The sequence below is a fragment of the Anomaloglossus baeobatrachus genome, chromosome 12 (genome assembly GCF_048569485.1).
Source record: "Anomaloglossus baeobatrachus isolate aAnoBae1 chromosome 12, aAnoBae1.hap1, whole genome shotgun sequence".
NCBI lineage: Eukaryota > Metazoa > Chordata > Amphibia > Anura > Aromobatidae > Anomaloglossus > Anomaloglossus baeobatrachus.
This window is the reverse complement of record NC_134364.1, coordinates 111754560-111774285: the sequence shown is the minus strand read 5'-3', so window position 1 is coordinate 111774285 and position 19726 is coordinate 111754560. Positions and strand designations below refer to the sequence as shown.

General features: G+C 52.2%; 1 protein-coding gene across 2 annotated transcripts in view; it reads left to right on the top strand.

The window, feature by feature from the left end:
• The window catches only part of PALS1 (protein associated with LIN7 1, MAGUK p55 family member), a 55178-nt gene that overhangs the window by 21889 nt on the left and 13563 nt on the right, over positions 1 to 19726 (top strand). For both annotated transcript variants that reach the window (XM_075330502.1, XM_075330503.1), the window contains exons 4-12: positions 1838 to 1915; positions 2211 to 2357; positions 8539 to 8700; positions 11022 to 11099; positions 11506 to 11689; positions 11768 to 11839; positions 14334 to 14405; positions 15747 to 15914; positions 17248 to 17450. In XM_075330502.1, the coding sequence (XP_075186617.1) occupies positions 1838 to 1915; positions 2211 to 2357; positions 8539 to 8700; positions 11022 to 11099; positions 11506 to 11689; positions 11768 to 11839; positions 14334 to 14405; positions 15747 to 15914; positions 17248 to 17450 (1164 nt within the window). The remainder of the gene's footprint in view (positions 1 to 1837; positions 1916 to 2210; positions 2358 to 8538; positions 8701 to 11021; positions 11100 to 11505; positions 11690 to 11767; positions 11840 to 14333; positions 14406 to 15746; positions 15915 to 17247; positions 17451 to 19726) is intronic.

The window sequence follows — 19726 nt, the reverse complement described above, 5'->3', positions numbered from 1 at the left end:
CTCCCTCTGCGCGAGTGAGTGCTCCCTCTGCGCAGGTGAGTGCTCCCTCTGCGCAGGTGAGTGCTCCCTCTGCGCAGGTGAGTGCTCCCTCTGCGCAGGTGAGTGCTCCCTCTGCGCAGGTGAGTGCTCCCTCTGCGCAGGTGAGTGCTCCCTCTGCGCAGGTGAGTGCTCCCTCTGCGCAGGTGAGTGCTCCCTCTGCGCAGGTGAGTGCTCCCTCTGCGCAGGTGAGTGCTCCCTCTGCGCAGGTGAGTGCTCCCTCTGCGCAGGTGAGTGCTCCCTCTGCGCAGGTGAGTGCTCCCTCTGCGCAGGTGAGTGCTCCCTCTGCGCAGGTGAGTGCTCCCTCTGCGCAGGTGAGTGCTCCCTCTGCGCAGGTGAGTGCTCCCTCTGCGCAGGTGAGTGCTCCCTCTGCGCAGGTGAGTGCTCCCTCTGCGCAGGTGAGTGCTCCCTCTGCGCAGGTGAGTGCTCCCTCTGCGCAGGTGAGTGCTCCCTCTGCGCAGGTGAGTGCTCCCTCTGCGCAGGTGAGTGCTCCCTCTGCGCAGGTGAGTGCTCCCTCTGCGCAGGTGAGTGCTCCCTCTGCGCAGGTGAGTGCTCCCTCTGCGCAGGTGAGTGCTCCCTCTGCGCAGGTGAGTGCTCCCTCTGCGCAGGTGAGTGCTCCCTCTGCGCAGGTGAGTGCTCCCTCTGCGCAGGTGAGTGCTCCCTCTGCGCAGGTGAGTGCTCCCTCTGCGCAGGTGAGTGCTCCCTCTGCGCAGGTGAGTGCTCCCTCTGCGCAGGTGAGTGCTCCCTCTGCGCAGGTGAGTGCTCCCTCTGCGCAGGTGAGTGCTCCCTCTGCGCAGGTGAGTGCTCCCTCTGCGCAGGTGAGTGCTCCCTCTGCGCAGGTGAGTGCTCCCTCTGCGCAGGTGAGTGCTCCCTCTGCGCAGGTGAGTGCTCCCTCTGCGCAGGTGAGTGCTCCCTCTGCGCAGGTGAGTGCTCCCTCTGCGCAGGTGAGTGCTCCCTCTGCGCAGGTGAGTGCTCCCTCTGCGCAGGTGAGTGCTCCCTCTGCGCAGGTGAGTGCTCCCTCTGCGCAGGTGAGTGCTCCCTCTGCGCAGGTGAGTGCTCCCTCTGCGCAGGTGAGTGCTCCCTCTGCGCAGGTGAGTGCTCCCTCTGCGCAGGTGAGTGCTCCCTCTGCGCAGGTGAGTGCTCCCTCTGCGCAGGTGAGTGCTCCCTCTGCGCAGGTGAGTGCTCCCTCTGCGCAGGTGAGTGCTCCCTCTGCGCAGGTGAGTGCTCCCTCTGCGCAGGTGAGTGCTCCCTCTGCGCAGGTGAGTGCTCCCTCTGCGCAGGTGAGTGCTCCCTCTGCGCAGGTGAGTGCTCCCTCTGCGCAGGTGAGTGCTCCCTCTGCATGTGTGCCGACTCCAGGCGCCATTATTTGAAGTTCGCACCGCTGATTTCTTCAGGATGCCCCTTTCTTGCCACTTGCAGCACCGAAGCACAGCGCCCCGCAGCCCCCAGCATCGCCCCTGCCTCCTGCTACCCCTCTCCACCACCCCTAGGTAAACTACATTTGGGTTATAAGACGCACCCCTCATTTTCCTCCAAATTTTTGGGAGGAAAAGTGTGTCTTATAATTGAAAAAAAACAAAAAACGGTAATTATCAGGTTGTGCAGAAGCATCAGGGGTGCCAATACTTCTGTTCTGTGCACAAGGCACTGTACAGCTGTAACCCCATGTGTCACACTGCAGCTTGTATCCCCATTAATACCCACGGAGTAATGACCACTCATGAGCGCATTTCCTTTTGATGTCCTCGCTGTCTTGTTACATGTTATTACTGATGACTCTTTCTTTCCTCTTTGTGGTCAGGTACAACACGTCTTAAAATCGAGTCATCACAAAGAAAGCCAAGAGCTGACCGATCTGCTGAGCTCCCCGCACCTTCAGGTACAGGCCTCAGGCTGGGGCGAAAACACTGAAAGCGGAGGAGAAGTTCTACCAAGTGTTTGTGTTTATGGGAGAAAACCTCCCGACCTCTGGGACCACCCCCACCGATCTTGACCTCTACGGTGGAGATAGTTGAGCGCTGCGCTTGCCTGCCCCATCGGCCTCCGCTCTAGCACCCTAATCTCGATATTGGCGGGGGTCCCAGCTCTGGAGAACCTCCAACATTGGTGCAAGCCCTTTGTAGGCTTCTATGTACATGCGTTGCTGTGTCACTAATGGCTTCCCCCCACCACAGGCTCTCCTCCTCGCCCATGACAAGGTGGCGGAGCAGGAGATGATGCCGGAATCCGACTCTGAAGATCGTTATTATGAGAACCTCACCCAGTACGTAGACGAGACCATAAAGATTGTGAGGATAGAGAAGGCGAGAGACGTCCCTCTGGTAAGTAGCGGGCGCCTCCTCTAATCGCCTTTGATGTTCGGACATGTAATGTGTCGGATGGTTTTATTGCCGTCTTCCCTTTTTTCTTCGGCGCTCCATTGGGAGACCCAGACGATTGGGTGTATAGCTACTGCCTCCGGAGGCCACACAAAGTATTACACTAAAAAGTGTAAGGCCCCTCCCCTTCTGCATATACACCCCCCGTGGGATCACGGGCTGCTTCAGTTTTCATGCTTTGTGCGAAGGAGGTCAGACATCCACGCATAGCTCCACTGTTTAGTCAGCAGCAGCTGCTGACTATGTCGGATGGAAGAAAAGAGGGCCCATACTACGGCCCCCAGCATGCTCCCTTCTCACCCCACTTTTGTCGGCGGTGTTTGTTAAGGTTGAGGTACCCATTGCGGGTACGGAGGCTGGAGCCCACATGCTGTTTTCCTTCCCCATCCCCCCTCAGGGCTCTGGGTGAAGTGGGATCTTACCGGTCTCCAGGCACTGAGACCGGGCTCCATCCACAGACCCGGAGAACCTGCTGGATATGGAGCTGGGTATCGTCAGGGACAGGGCCCTGCTACATTAAGGTACTCTGTGTCCCCGTACACATCGCGCACACACACACCAGCATTGCTGGGAGTGCTAGTGCGCCGGGGACAACAGCGCGGAGCGCTTGTGCTATTATTCACTGCAGCTTAGCTGAGTGAATTTATGTGTTAGAAACTGCCGCGCCAACCGCTGCGGGGTGTTTTACACTGTGGCGCGGCTGGGACTTGTGGTGCGCCGGGGACTTCCGCGCTGGCCGTGCACATAGGACGGCCGCGCTTATTACTCGAGTCCCCGGCTTTGCGGCCTAGTTTTCGCTTCGTTCCCGCCCCCAGCCCTGCCAGTCAGGGGAGGGGCGGGACGCTGTACAGAAAGTCAGCGCCGAGAGCTGGAGTCTGCTTTGCATTCTCCAGCCCCCTTCACTGGACACAGTGGGACGCCAGTTTCCCGCTCTTGTCTGGGGCACGCCCACGGCCCGCCCCTCTTCACAAGACGCCGGCAGCCATTCCTGCACGCAGTCTGGGCTGGAGAAGGGAGACAAGCTCTGGGCAACCAGTCACAGGATTCGGGCGACCACACACCCGCTCTTGTGCGGGCGGTAAGCAGCACCTGAAGTGCTGACCCCACTAATGCCATTTGTACCTTATGCCTAGATGGCTAGACTACAGCAGCAAAAAGCAAGGGTGCTAGGGCACAGGCTTTCTAGGCTGCTTGTATTGCATGTGCTGAAGTGGTCATTTGTACTTTATGCTTGTATGCTATACACTGCACTGTACGGTCGCTATTCTTAGCTATATACTCCTAGATGGCTAGACAACAGCAGCAAATAAGCAAGGGTGCTGAGGCACAGGCTTTCTAGGCTGCTTGTATTGCATGTGCTGAAGTGGTCATTTGTACTTTATGCTGGTATGCTATACACTGCACTGTACGGTCGCTATTCTTGGCTATATACTCCTAGATGGCTGGACAACAGCAGCAAAAAAGCAAGGGTGTTAAGGCACAGGCTTTCTATGCTGATTGTACTGCACGTGATACTGTTCCACACGGCAGGTTCCACTGTCCCCATTGTGTGCAATGCTCCCCTGTAGCACTTGGTCAGCCGGGGTCTCTGCTAGAGGTGGCCAAAGGAACCACCTGTGAACCCTGTCCAGGGACAGGGACGGAGTTGCAGTTTCGGCTGATAGATTGTCTGTGACTGTGACTAACATCTTAGAGACTTTGCAGTCCAGACGGACCATGGGCAATGTTGATACAATGCTCCCTGGCCGCCCTCATTTGGAACATAATCAGTGCTCCGGGGGGGTCCCATGCATCTCAGGGCGCAGGCTCTGACACGGACGACAGTCCCAGACAGTCTAAGTGAGCTCGCTGGGAGCGGCACTCGGCTTCATCACTGGTTAGGGTCCCAGCAGGACTCTCTGTATGATGAGGCAGACGTAGCTGATCAGGACTCTGATCCTGAGACCGCTCTCAATCCGGATACACCGGATGGTGACGCCATAGTGAATGATCTTCTAGCGTCCATCAATGGAAGGTTGGGTATTTCTCCCTCAACTCCTCCGGTGGAGGAGTCAGCTTCACAGCAGGAGAAATCCCTTTTCAGTATCTCAAGCGTATATTGAGTACTTTTCTGGCCACTCTGACTTCAGTGAAGCAATCCGGAAACACCACACTTATCCAGATAAGCGTTCTCCAATCGTATTAAGGATACACTTTATCCTTTTTTCTCCCTGACGTGGTCAAGCGCTGGACCCAGTGTCCAAAGGTGGATCCCCCAATCTCCAGGCTTGCGGCTAGATCCATAGTTGCAGTGGAAGATGGGACTTCACTTAAAGATGCCATTGACAGACAGATGATCCTCTGGTTGAATTCTGTCTATGAAGCTATCGGCGTGTCGGTTGCTCCGGCATTCACAGCCGTATGGGCAGTCCAAGCTATTTCAGCTGGTCTTGCGCACGTGGACACTGTCACATGTACATCTGTGCCGCAGATGGCGTCCTTAACCTCGCAATGTCTGCATTGCGACTTACGCTATTAATGCTGTCCTGCACTCTACGAGCCGTACGTCAGTGGCGTCCGCCAACTCCGTGGTTTTACGCAGAGCCTTGTGGTTGAGGGAATGGAAAGCAGATTCTGCTTCCAAAAAAGTGCTTAACCAGTTTGCCATTATCTGGTGACAGACTGTTTGGTGAGCGATTGGATGAAATCATTAAACAGTCCAAGGGTAAGGACTCTTCCTTACACCAGCCCAGATCAAACAACACCCAACAGAGGAAGGGACAGTCGAGGTTTCGGTCCTTCCCAGGCTCGGGCAGGTCCCAATTGTCCTCGTCCAAAAGGACTCAAAAGGCTCAGAGAGGCGCAGATTCCTGGCGGGCTCAATCACGCCCAAGGAAGGCAGCCGGAGGAACCGCTACCAAGGCGGTTTCCTCATGACGTTCAGCCCTCTCTCTCCGCATCCGCGGTCGGTGGCAGACTCTCCCGCTTTGGCGACATTTAGCTGCCACAGGTCAAAGACCGGTGGGTGAGAGACATTTTGTCTCACGTGTACAGGATAGAGTTCTGTTCTCGTCCTCCGACTAGATCTTCAGAACTTCCTCACCTCCCGACCGAGCCGATGCTCTTCGGCAGGCAGAAGGAGTGGTAATCCCTGTTCCTCCTCAGGAACAAGATACGGTTTTTACTCCAATCTGGTTGTGGTACCAAAAAACGACGGCTCTTCCGTTCCGTTTTGGACCTAAACCTGCTCAACAAGCACGTGAAAACCAGGCGGTTCCGGATGGAATCCCTCCGCTCCGTCATTGCCTCAATGTCTCAAGGAGATTTCCTAGCGTCAATAGACATCAGGATGCTTATCTCCACGGGCCGATTGCTCCAGAGCACCGGTGTTGGCTACGATTCGTTATTGAAGACGAGCATCTTCAGTTCGTAGCCCTGCCCTTCGGTCTGGCGACAGCCCCACGGCTTTTCACCAAGTTCATGGCAGCAGTGGGAGTAGTCCTGCACTCTCAGGGTCACTCTGTGATCCCTTACTTGGACGATCTACTTGTCAAGGCACCCTCTCAAGAGGCATGCCAACACAGCCTGAACGTGGCGCTGGAGACTCTCCAGAGTTTCGGGTGGATCATAAACTTTTCAAAGTTAAATCTGTCACAGACCCAATCGCTGACATATCTTGGCATGGAGCTTCACACTCTCTCAGCGATAGTGCAGCTCCCGCTGGACATACAGCGTTCACTACAGACGGGGGTGCAGTCTCTCCTTCAAGGCCAGTCACACCCCTTAAGACGCCTCATGCAGAGGCAGTCCCTTTCGCGCAGTTTCATCTGCGTCCACTTCTATAGGACATTCTTCGCCAATGTGATGGGAAGTCGACGTCCCTAGACAGGAACGTACCCCTTTCTCAGACGGGCAAGGACTCTCTTCAGAGGAGTCCACCCTTCAGATCAATGTTCTGGAAATCTGGGCAGGGTATCTTGCCCTGCAAGCCTTCCAGCAGAGGCTGGAAGGCAAACAGATCCGAATTCAGTCGGACAACTTCGCAGCGGTGGCATACATCAACCACCAAGGCGGAACACGCAGTCGGCAAGCCTCCCAGGAAGTCCGGCGGATTCTGATGTGGGTGGAAGACAGAGCATACACCATATCCGCAGTTCACATCCCGGGCGTAGAAAACTGGGAAGCAGAATTCCTCAGTCGCCAGGGCATGGACGCAGGGGAATGGTCTCTGCACCCGGACGGGTTTCAAGAAATCTGTAGCCGCTGGGGGAGGCCGGACGTCGACCTAATGGCGTCTCGGCACAACAACAAGGGCCCGACTTTCATGGCGCGGTCTCACGATCAAAGAGCTCTGGCGGCAGGCGCCTTAGTTCAGGATTGGTCGCGTTTCCAGCTACCCTATGTGTTTCCCCCTCTGGCACTGTTGCCCAGAGGGCTACGCAAGATCAGCTCCGATTGCCGCCGCGCCATCCTCGTCGCCCCAGACTGGCCGAGGAGGTCGTGGTACCTGCATCTGTGGCATCTCACGGTCGGCCAACCGTGGGCACTACCAGACCGGCCAGACTTACTGTCCCAAGGGCCGTTTTTCCATCTGAATTCTACAGCCCTGAACCTGACTGTGTGGCCATTGAGTCCTGGATCCTAGCGTCTTCAGGATTATCTCAAGACGTCTTTGCCACCATGAGACGGGCTAGGAAGCCGACGTCTGCCAAGATCTACCACAAGACGTGGAAGATATTCTTATCTTAGTGCTCTGCTCAGGGAGTGTCTCCCTGGACATTTGCATTGCCTACTTTTCCTTCCTTCCTGCAATTTGGTTTGGAAAAAGGTTTGTCGCTCGGCTCCCTTAACGGACGAGTCCCAGCGCTGTCTGTATTCTTTCAGAAGCGCATAGTACGACTTCCTCAGGTACGCACGTTCCTGCAGGGGGTTTGTCACATTGTCCCTCCGTACAAGAGGCCGTTAGACCCATGGGATCTGAACAGGGTACTAATTGCTCTCCAGGAGCCGCCCTTTGAGCCTCTGAGGGATGTTTCACTTTCTCGACTTTCACAGAAAGTGGCCTTTTTGGTAGCGGTCACGTCTCTTCAGAGAGTGTCCGAGATAGCAGCGCGGTCATCCAAAGCTCCCTTCCTGGTGTTTCACCAAGACAAGGTAGGGCTGCGCCTGATTCCGGGGTTTCTCCCTAAGGTGGTATCCCCCTTTCATCTCAGTCAGGATATCTCCTTACCTTCCTTTTGTCCTCATCCAGTTCATCGATATGAATTGGATTTGCATTTGTTGGATCTGATGAGAGCGCTCAGAATCTACATTTCCCGCACGGCGCCCCTGCGCCGCTCGGATGCACTCTTTGTACTTGTCGCTGGTCAGCGCAAAGGGTCGCAGGCTTCCAAATCCACCCTGGCTCGATGGCTCAAGGAACCAATTCTTGAAGCCTACCGTTCTGCTGGGCTTCCGGTTCCATCAGGGCTGAAGGCCCATTCTACCAGAGCCGTGGGTGCGTCCTGGACATTACGGCACCAGGCTACGGCTCAGCAGGTGTGCCAGGCGGCTACCTGGGCGAGTCTGCACACCTTCACCAAACGTTATCAGGTGCATGCCTACGCTTAGGCGGATGCCTGCAGGCGGCGGTTGCCTCCATGTAGGGAAGGGCTGTTTTTACGGTCCAAACTTGAGGTATTAATTTACCCACCCAGGGACTGCTTTTGGACGTCCCAATCGTCTGGGTCTCCCAATGGAGCGCCGAAGAAGAAGGGAATTTTGTTACTTACCGTAAATTCCTTTTCTTCTAGCTCCAATTGGGAGACCCAGCACCCGCCCCTGTTCCTTCGGGATTTTTGGTTGTTCGGGTACACATGTTGTTCATGTTGAATGGTTTCAGTTCTCCGATGTTCCTTCGGATTGAATTGTTTAACCAGTTATTGGCTTTCCTCCTTCTTGCTTTTGCACTAAAACTGAAGCAGCCCGTGATCCCACGGGGGGTGTATATGCAGAAGGGGAGGGGCCTTACACTTTTTAGTGTAATACTTTGTGTGGCCTCCGGAGGCAGTAGCTATACACCCAATCGTCTGGGTCTCCCAATTGGAGCTAGAAGAAAAGAAATTTACGGTAAGTAACAAAATTCCCTTCTTTTTACGTGCATCAGGGTGCCACGGTGAGAAACGAACTGGACTCGGTTATCATCAGCCGCATAGTCAAGGGCGGAGCGGCGGAGAAGAGCGGCCTCCTGCACGAAGGAGACGAGATCCTGGAGATCAACGGGATCGAGATACGGGGGAAGGATGTCAATGATGTGTTTGAGCTGCTGGTAAGAGAGTGCGAGTAGTGCTGTGTAATGAGGTTGTGTCTGCACTCACCAGCACAAAACCGGTGACAGGAACCCGCTCTGATGGCGGTGGGTGGAGGGCGCTGCACACCAGGAACTTTCTCATCCGCGGCTGGTATTTGGTGCAACTTTCCACCCACTCAATTACCAACTGACTGATAGCGATCACTGTGGAGTGATGCCTGATCTGAATTCCCAGCCCTGAACACACATTCTGCAAGAGCCGGGCTCACAATGTCAGTGCATGCAGGGGCATTGTGGCCCCGTCCGGTGTATAGTGGGCAATAGCGGGCTGAGGATGCAGAAGACGGCCACTGCGGACAGGAGGAGACAACACACACAGTGTCAGTGCATGCAGGGGCATTGTGGCCCCGTCCGGTGTATAGTGGGCAATAGCGGGCTGAGGATGCAGAAGACGGCCACTGCGGACAGGAGGAGACAACACACACAGTGTCAGTGCATGCAGGGGCATTGTGGCCCCGTCCGGTGTATAGTGGGCAATAGCGGGCTGAGGATGCAGAAGACGGCCACTGCGGACAGGAGGAGACAACACACACAGTGTCAGTGCATGCAGGGGCATTGTGGCCCCATCCGGTGTATAGTGGGCAATAGCGGGCTGAGGATGCAGAAGACGGCCACTGCGGACAGGAGGAGACAACACACACAGTGTCAGTGCATGCAGGGGCATTGTGGCCCCGTCCGGTGTATAGTGGGCAATAGCGGGCTGAGGAAGCAGAAGACGGCCACTGCGGACAGGAGGAGACAACGCTCACAGTGTCAGTGCATGCAGGGGCATTGTGGCCCCGTCCGGTGTATAGTGGGCAATAGCGGGCTGAGGATGCAGAAGACGGCCACCGTGGACAGGAGGAGACAACGCTCACAGTGTCAGTGCATGCAGGGGCATTGTGGCCCCATCCGGTGTATAGTGGGCAATAGCGGGCTGAGGATGCAGAAGACGGCCACTGCGGACAGGAGGAGACAACACACACAGTGTCAGTGCATGCAGGGGCATTGTGGCCCCATCCGGTATATAGTGGGCAATAGCGGGCTGAAGAAGCAGAAGACGGCCACTGCGGACAGGAGGAGACAACGCACACTGTCAGTGCATGCAGGGGCATTGTGGGCCCATCCGGTGTATAGTGGGCAATAGCGGGCTGAGGATGCAGAAGACGGCCACTGCGGACAGGAGGAGACAACGCACACAGTGTCAGTGTGCATGCCTTCTAATCTCCATCTGTCCGCTGCTTTGTGATCCTGTGTGCAGCAAGCAGCCGGTACACACAGGAAAGAGGTGGGAGCACACACAGTGTCAGTGCGCCTGCTGTCATCTCCTCTCCTGTGTGCAGTACCCTCACTGACTGCACACAGGAGAGGAGAGAGAACACACACATTGCTAGTATGCTCACATCTCCCTCTCCTGTGTGCAGCGTCCCCCCCCCCCCCCCCCCACTCACTGATTTATGATCCTGCGTGCAAGCGGCCGCTATACACAGGGGAGCGATGAGAATGCACACAATGTTAGTATGCACCTGTTCTCTTCTGTGCAGAGTCCTCTTGCTGCTTGTGCTCCTGTGTGCAGAGTCCCCCCCCCCCCCCCGCTGCTTGCGCTCTTGTGTGCAGAGTCGTCCCCCCCCCCTGCTGCTTTGTGCTCCGGTGTGCAGAGTCCCCCACCCGCTGCTTGTGACCCGGCGTGCAGAGTCCTCCCCGCTGCTTGTGCTCCTGTATGCAGAGTCCCCCGCCCCCCCCCCGCTGCTTGTGCTCCTGTGTGCAGAGTTTCCCCCCCCCCCCCCCCCCGCTGCTTGTGCTCCTGTATGCAGAGTCCCCCGCCCCCCCCGCTGCTTGTGCTCCTGTGTGCAGAGTTCCGCCCCCCCCGCTGCTTGTGCTCCTGTGTGCAGAGTTCCCCCCCCCGCTGCTTGCGCTCCTGTGTGCAGAGTCCCCGTCCCCCCCCCCCCGCTGCTTGCGCTCCTGTGTGCAGAGTCCCCCCCGCTGCTTGCGCTCCTGTGTGCAGAGTCCCCCCCGCTGCTTGCGCTCCTGTGTGCAGAGTCCCCCCCGCTGCTTGCGCTCCTGTGTGCAGAGTCCCCCCCGCTGCTTGCGCTCCTGTGTGCAGAGTCCCCCCCGCTGCTTGCGCTCCTGTGTGCAGAGTCCCCCCCGCTGCTTGCGCTCCTGTGTGCAGAGTCCCCCCCGCTGCTTGCGCTCCTGTGTGCAGAGTCCCCCCCCCCCGCTGCTTGCGCTCCGGTGCACACTCTTTATGAGGCGCGCTCCCTCTTGCTTCTCACTGTCCTGACTCCTGTTCTCCTTCCTAGGCGGAGATGCATGGGACGCTGTCTTTCGTGCTGATCCCCAGCCAGCAGGTCAGGCCGCCGCCGACCCGGGAGAGCGTGGTAAGTGGCTGGATGAGCGGTGCCCTGTGTCCGGTCATTATGTGTGTATCGGGGCATCGGGCTCTCGGGCATATTGTAACCTGGGAATAGTCTTTATAATAAGTATGGGGGGGATACAGGGGATTTAGCTGTGAGCCCTGATTGTGAGGATCACGGGGACCCGGCTGACCCGTGTATACACCACATACGGGTAGAGCAGTGTGACTGCAGATCATTGTCACCATCTCCATCGCTCTTCACCTTGAAATAGTTCACTGATCCTCTTATCTCCTAATGACTGACTTCTCGTCCTCCCTGCCCCCCGCGGTGAGGAGACCTCTAATATTTCACAATCGCCCGTGCAGTGATCTGTGATAGATGCTTATACGCAGGATGGTCAGGGATTAGTTTCTGCCGTCCTCCGCAGGTCCACGTGAAGGCACACTTTGACTATGACCCTACAGACGACCCGTACGTCCCATGCCGAGAGCTGGGCCTTTCCTTCCAGAAAGGGGACATCCTCCACATCATCAGCCAAGATGACCCCAACTGGTGGCAGGCGTACCGGGACGGGGATGAAGATAACCAGCCTCTCGCCGGGCTCGTGCCAGGTGACGTCTCCAGCTTTAGCGCCTCAAAAACACATTTCTATTGTGGCGTTAATTATTTTGATATTTTTTTTTTCTTAGGAAAAAGTTTTCAGCAGCAACGTGAAGCGATGAAGCAGACTATAGAAGAGGATAAAGAGCCGGAAAAGTCAGGTATGTGGTCGGATAGCTGTCCGCTAGTGACTCGCACACCTGTATACCACGCCAGGGCGGACGTATAGGTTGTTGTGCCCCACCCCCCCCCTTCCCCCCTTCCACTCATCACCTTTTATCCCTCCCTATCATCACCTGCTCCATTTGTCCCTATCGGACTGCTGGAGAAAACTGAGTCCAGCTCTCAGACAGTCCAACTGAGAGCATAGGCAATGGGATTATTTCTTCCTCTGGACTATTGTCATGGTCCTCTCTTGTTGTAGAGACTAGTCTTCCTTCCCTAGTGTGTTTATTAGTGCAGCGGTGGGGCTAGCATCCCTCACCTGCCCGCTCACTAGCCAGGGCTATTACAGGGTCTGCCAGGATCTCAGGTATCCTGGTCTGCGCCAGGTACAGAATCTGTATAGGGACTGGCTAGGAGTGTAGGGTATATTGGTAGGTAAGTGAAGGAGGTGTCCATCTTCCCCCTCACTACCCACCGTTGTTAAGTGTCCCCGGTGTACCCCTTGTGTTGTAGTGTGTCACATCGTGCGCCATACTTCTGGTGTCACTTGCATAACAACTATTCCCATAATAGCCGTAGTGCTAGGATATACAATACTTAATGATTGCAGCAGTGTTCCCAAGCACATCCCAGTGGTGCCAACCTCCCAAATATATCCAGCTATCAACTTTACCCCAAAAATGTTTCGTTGGCTGTTTTTTGTCCAGCTCGATTTTTTTTTTTTAATAACAGGTTACCTGCCGCTTAAAGCAGCAACTGGTCCGAGCTCTGTTCACTGCTGGTTACCTGCTGCTTAAAGCAGTAACTGGTGCCAGCTCTGTTCACTGCTGCTTAACCATTAAGAGGCAGCTGACGATATCTGACAGCGGTGTTCAAAGGGTTTTAAGATACATGGGCATCCACCAGCAATGGATCGGCTTCTCCTACTACCGAAGGTTCCCCATTGCTGCTATCTGTGAAATCTTACTAATGTGTATATATGTGTGTATGTCTATATGTGTATATGTGTATATATATATATAATATATATGTATATGTATGTATATATATATATATATATATATATATATATATATAAATATGTATGTATATTTAAACCGTTAACTCGCAGGAGAAGGAAATAAAAATCACAACACCAGAATTGGTTTGTTTTTTTTAATTAGATTTTATTCAACACAAAATGGTATAAAATGTTATTAACAAAAGCTTGAGCTCAGCATGCCCCCCAAAAAATAATTCAGAGGCCTCAGAAATTGAAGACTCGCTATTATTATTATTATTATTATTATTATTAAGAATAAAAATAATAAAAATTAAAATAATTATTTTTTATTATTTTTAATATTATTTTTTATTATTATAAAAATATTAAAAGTAATTATAGTAAAAATAATTAATAATGTTATTAAAATAATATTTATTTTTTTATTTATATTATCATTATTTTTATTACTTTTAATATCATTATTGTATTACAATAATAAAAATAAATTAAAAATAATTCTTTTTATTACTTTTTTATTATTATTATTATTATAAAAATATTAAAGGTAATTATAGTAAAAATAATGTTATTAAAAATAATAATTATATTTTATTTTTTATTATTATTATTTGTATCATTATCACTTTAAATATCATTGTATTACAATAATAAAAATAATATTTTTATTAATACTTTTATTATTATTAAAATATTAAAAGTAATTATAGTAAAAATAATGTTAGTAAAAATATTTTTTATTTTATTTATATTATCAATATTATTTTTATCATTATTACTATTATTATTACTACTTTTAATATCATTGTATTACAATATTAAAATATTAAAAATAAAATTATATTTGTATATAAAGTTTTTTATTTTCTTTTTTTGTTTATTTTTTTTTATTAATACTTTTTTTTTTTTTTTTTTTATTTTATAGTTTATAATTTAGAATTTTTTATAAAATAATAAACAAGGCATACATTTGATTTAAATGCCCCCACCCCCCTCCATATGTCAGTATGTTTCTAGAAGGGTGTCATTGAAAACTAGAACTGGTCCTGCTAAAAACAAACCATCATAGCAGAAACATAAAAAAAATTAGTGGAGGGAAAAAGGCAAAAAATACGCAAAAAGTGGCGAAAAAGTTTAGACAATAATGAAAGTAATGAAAGAGTTAATTGAGAGGAAAGCAACTTTTTGAAAAAGAAAAAAAATAAATAAATATTTGATTTTTCGCATTGATGTGTGTAGTAATCCGCTGTCAAGCGCGTGAGCGTCAGATTTATTATTTTATGTCGGCGTTTGTTACTTGTCTCCTAGTCAATGATCTCTGGCCGCCGGGGGTTGTGTAATAATTATATAGCTACGCCGTAAAAGGTCTTGTATCCTGAGAAAGAGAAGTTGTCCTGGGGCAAGGTCCGGGCACCGCCGCCGGCAGAATGTCGTATAATCCCGCTAATAAAGCCACCGCGTTTCTAATTTCTCGTTTTCTTTTACAGGGAAATTGTGGTGTGCGAAGAAAAACAAGAAAAAGAGGAAAAAAATCTTATATAATGCCAATAAGAACGATGGTACGTCACGTCCTCTCCGGAGTGAGCTGCATGTCACGCTCCGTTTTTTTACATTTTTTATTATTTTGCCCAGAATGGAAAGTTCTGAAACCTTGCAAATCAATTTATTAGGGGACTTGTCCTGTAAAAAAAAAAAAATTGCATTCTTTCCACCAGTATATTTTCTGCTTTCAGCTGCATTGATATCAAAATGTTGATGTGGAGTACAGATGATGGCAGTGATGGGTCAGCAGTTTATCCCCAGAGATAGGTTTCTGAAATGACCCATCTCTGGGGATAAATTGCTGACCCATCACTGCCATCATCGGTACTCCAGTCTGACATCAATGCAGCTGAAGGCCTGGAATTATACTGAATAATGTGAGGGTTTGGAAGCCACTTACATAAATTCCTAACCTCAGTCTATTTGTTGCCTTCAGCTGCGTTATCAGCATGTACTTATATGGAGTACAGATGATGGCAGTGATGGGGCAGCTCAGCACCTGCCTCTCTCTCTGGGGATAAGCAGAACCCTAAGAGGATGAGATCAGTACTGATCCATCACTGCCTTCATCGGTACTCCAAATCAGTACTTAATGATGTACATCAAATATACCAGGATAAACCTGGTGTTTGGAGGTCATATGCATTACTAACATCAGACTATTTTCCTGCCATCAGATGCATTGATAGCACAACATATTCATTTGAAGTACAGATGTTGGCAGTGATGGCTCAGCACCTGTGTATCACAAACTGGAATAACTGCTGCAGGTGATCAATCTGATAAGCACAACATTCAGAGGAGACCGTTGGTGATCCATGACTGCCATCATCTGTACTCCAAATCAGTACGTACTGATATCAGTGCAGCTGAAGGAAGCTAATAGACTGGGAAAAACACTGAGCTTTTAAGCCACTTACAGGCATTACTAACCCCAGACTATTTGCTGCCATCAGTTGCATTGATATTACTACCTACTCCTTTGAAGTACAGCTGATGGCAGTGATGGTTCGGCTCTGCGCCTGTCTATCACTATCACTAGCTGCTGCAGTGTTTTATTATGTAAGCACATCACTCAGAGAAGGAGACCAATGCAAAGTCATCACTGCCAGCATCTGTACTCCTTTTTTTTTTTTTTTTCTTCTTCTTCTTTTTTTAAATTTGTCAGCTTTATTTTAATGCGTTCTTTATTGTTAGTGTCATGTGGTCATAGGACATGATCCCGAATGTATGATGCTTGGCATATGTTGAGCTCAAGGTCGTATTGGAAACTGGTCTTACTATTCGTGATCTGGTCAAGAACATTGTTGTTCCTTTAAGGAGCACAATTTTTATGCATTTATTTCCTACTTTTCTAGATTACGACAATGAAGAGATCCTGACCTACGAAGAAATGTCCCTCTACCACCAACCAGCAAACAGAAAGCGGCCCATAGTCCTCATAGGGCCGCAGAACTGCGGGCAGAACGAGCTGCGGCAGCGCCTGATGAACAGCGAGGCCGATAGGTTTGCCGTCGCCGTACCTCGTGAGTACTCGCCTCCCGCCTCTGGGAGCAGGGAATGTTTTTGGTTTTTTTTACTCACGTCAGATTCCAGAATACTCAGAGGCGAAGTGAGATCAGATCGGGGAGAAAACCGCCAGCTGGTGCTGCATCTACTCGCTGTCAGACCAGTTATCCCAGATACTTTCCCTCTGCACACAGTCGCCTCCGTCACTCCTTCCTGCAGTTGTGCTGTCATCCCTCTGTGCTGCTGTGACACGAGGCAGCCTGGTGCATATATAGAGGCAATTGATAAATCTCTTCTGGGTAGACCAGACTTGTGAGAAGGCTTGGCGGCGGTCCGACTTCTTTGTGAACTGAGCCATATAGTGCATGCAGAAGCAATGCTCCATTCACTTCCATAGGTCTATGTGAGCATGCGCGACTGCCACTGCTATAACCAGGATATGGAGCCACAGTCGCGTATGCTCACTGCTGGACTCAGAGCCCACATCCCCTTCATCACCTCTGATCAGACTTCTTTTTATCCCTACACTTTAGTCCATGATTTGTGGCTGGTTTTGAACTTTTATTGAGTAGATAGATATTCTCCATAAAATTAAGTGAAACCTTAACAGATCCATTACCTTTCAAATTAGTGAAATCGATTGGAAGGCTGAAAGGGAATTTGTCAGCAGTTTTTTGCTATGTAATCTGAGAGTACGATGATGTAGGGGCAGAGACCCTGATTCCAGCGATATATCGCTTACTGGATTGTGAGTTAAAATACAATCAGTGCTTTATCAGCAGGAAATTATCACTGCTGGACTAGGTGTCTCATGCCTCCTAGTCCAACCACACCCACACTACGGATTGGTTGCTTTCTCTGTGCACAGAGAAAGCAACCAATCGGTGGTGTGGGCGGGGTTAAACACCGATTTGCAACAGAGAAAACGGATTGTATGAAAATGACAGCAAGCAGCCCAGTAAGTGACACATCCCTCGTATTACATAGCAAAATCTGTCCTCAATCATTAGGGTGGAGGAGAACGCCTGATCACTGGGGGTCTGACCACCGAGACCCCCCCCCCCCCCCCCAAAAAATCCAGAGAATAAGGCTGTATATTCTGGGAACTATTCCCTGCAGAGCCTCGTTCTGAATGGAGCAGATCTACGCCTCCGCTGCATTCATTGACTATAGGACGCTTGTATTTCTGTCACTCCCATAGACAGTGAATGAGCGGATTTTTTGGGATTTACCAAGTAACCCATCCATAAGGCAATCTTTGTGTCTGGGAATGGCCCTTTAAGACAAAGCTGTCACCTGTATAATTCGGGCCATATTCACTGACCTCTGCTTTTGTCTTTTTGCGTCTAGATACGACTCGGAGTCGACGAGATAATGAAGTTGCCGGCAGAGACTATCACTTTGTCTCCAGACAAACCTTCGAGACGGACATTGCTTCCGGAAAGTTCATTGAATACGGGGAATACGAGAAAAACCTGTACGGCACCAGCGTGGACTCGGTGCGACAAGTCATTAACTCTGGCAAAATTTGCCTTTTAAGCCTTCACTCACAGGTGAGGTGACAGCGCCGGCACAAGGGGAACGCACACGGCAGTCTCCGGTTAGGGCGTCATATGTGGAGTTTGCAGCTGAGATGCTTTACTTCCTCCCTGCTGAGGATGGGTCCTGTGATTACAGCAGCAGTGACGCTGAAACGACCAATGTAGAAGTGCACTGAAGGGAGGGGGGAAAGTACAATAACGGCTGGAAAGCCAGGAGCTGCTTGTTTGTTTGCATTGTGTGAACAGGAGGCAGTTGCTGCTCCTGGCAATGTGCGTGATGCCAGCAATGATCCTACCTGTGCCCTCCTATCTGCACCAGCTCATCCAGTGGCGTTACTGTACCTGCAGACTTCTGCAGTCATTGTTTCCAGCCTGCAGGTTGCTTTGCTTTTGAGATACTTTGGCAATGGCTGGAGAATGTGCAGAGATAGAGATCTGACCGTACTCGCCCACATAAGAAAACAAGACCTCTGATCCGAGGCTTTCCACTACTTCACTGTGTGGCTGCTGGCTGAGTGCACTATACTGCTCATAAGGCAGGAGGGTAAAGTATGCTAGGGAAAGGACGCCCGTGTGGTGTTGCGGGGCCTGGAAGGACGCCGGTGTGGCGGGGCCTGGAAGGACGCCGGTGTGGCGGGGCCTGGAAGGACGCCGGTGTGGCGGGGCCTGGAAGGACGCCGGTGTGGCGGGGCCTGGAAGGACGCCGGTGTGGCGGGGCCTGGAAGGACGCCGGTGTGGCGGGGCCTGGAAGGACGCCGGTGTGGCGGGGCCGGGAAGGACGCCGGTGTGGCGGGGCCGGGAAGGACGCCGGTGTGGCGGGGCCGGGAAGGACGCCGGTGTGGCGGGGCCGGGAAGGACGCCGGTGTGGCGGGGCCGGGAAGGACGCCGGTGTGGCGGGGCCGGGAAGGACGCCGGTGTGGCGGGGCCGGGAAGGACGCCGGTGTGGCGGGGCCGGGAAGGACGCCGGTGTGGCGGGGCCGGGAAGGACGCCGGTGTGGCGGGGCCGGGAAGGACGCCGGTGTGGCGGGGCCGGGAAGGACGCCGGTGTGGCGGGGCCGGGAAGGACGCCGGTGTGGCGGGGCCGGGAAGGACGCCGGTGTGGCGGGGCCGGGAAGGACGCCGGTGTGGCGGGGCCGGGAAGGACGCCGGTGTGGCGGAGCCTGGAAGGACGTCTGTGTGGTGTGGCTGGGAAGGATGCTGGTGTGTGGCGGGGCCGGGAAGGAGGCCGGTGTGGCGGGGCCGGGAAGGAGGCCGGTGTGGCGGGGCCGGGAAGGAGGCCGGTGTGGCGGGGCCTGGAAGGAGGCCGGTGTGGCGGGGCTGGGAAGGACGCCGGTCTGGTCTGGTCTGGTGTGGTGTGGTGTGGTGGGGCCAGGAAGGACGCCCCTGTGGTGTGGTGGGATTGGAAAGGACACCAGTGTGCAGGGCCCAGGAAGGATGTGTGTGTTTAGGCACCGTTGAGGATGCCCATGTTTGGTAAGGCCGGGAAGTGTAAGTGTGTGTGTGTGTGTGTGTGTGTGTGTGTGTGTGTGTGTGTGCGCGCGCGTGTCGGGGGTGAAGCATGCTAGCGCAGGACACGGTTGTGGTAGGGGAGATTGCTGTTGCAGCAGGTGTGTCGGGAGGCATGCTGTATGGCCGGCTGCCTCTGCGGCACTCTCGTGTTGTGTGGAATTGTCATTAGTGTGTCCCATCCGGTGATGGTCATCAGTGGTTACATTAATCTCGGCATTGTGCACGGTCAGCCCACACACACACTCGGGAGGGACGCACTATCAGCATTGTGTACTTCTTCTGAAATTCCTGGAGACTCCTTTGCATGTTGTGCAGCAGCTGGCGGGCGAGATATCACGTCTGATCTCTGCTGACGTACGGAGCCGGCCTCGCGGGGGAGCTGCTACCGACCAGTGCTGTCCCCCGCACCCACCCAGGACGGGTCTGCACCTCGCACACTTCATGCCTTTGCTGTATAATAATAAAATATAGTAAAATGCTGTTATTAGTAGATAAGAGTTTGGCAGGAAAGGGGCAGTTCAGTAACAAGTGTTACAGCATTTGAGAGAATTGCCATCTGGATTATACAGGGGCTGCCGTCTCTGGGCGGATTACAGATATACAGGTCTCTGGTCAACTCTTTAGAAGCTTTCATGTCGTCATTAGAGAAAGGTAAGGGTTAATTGCTGCCGAATCTGATAGGGTTTAGTAGTTGTCAGTAGGACCCACTGAAACAAAGACTCGCTGTGAGTAAGGAGGTGACGCAGGGCAGCGATGGTGACTTTGAATTTGCCGGTACC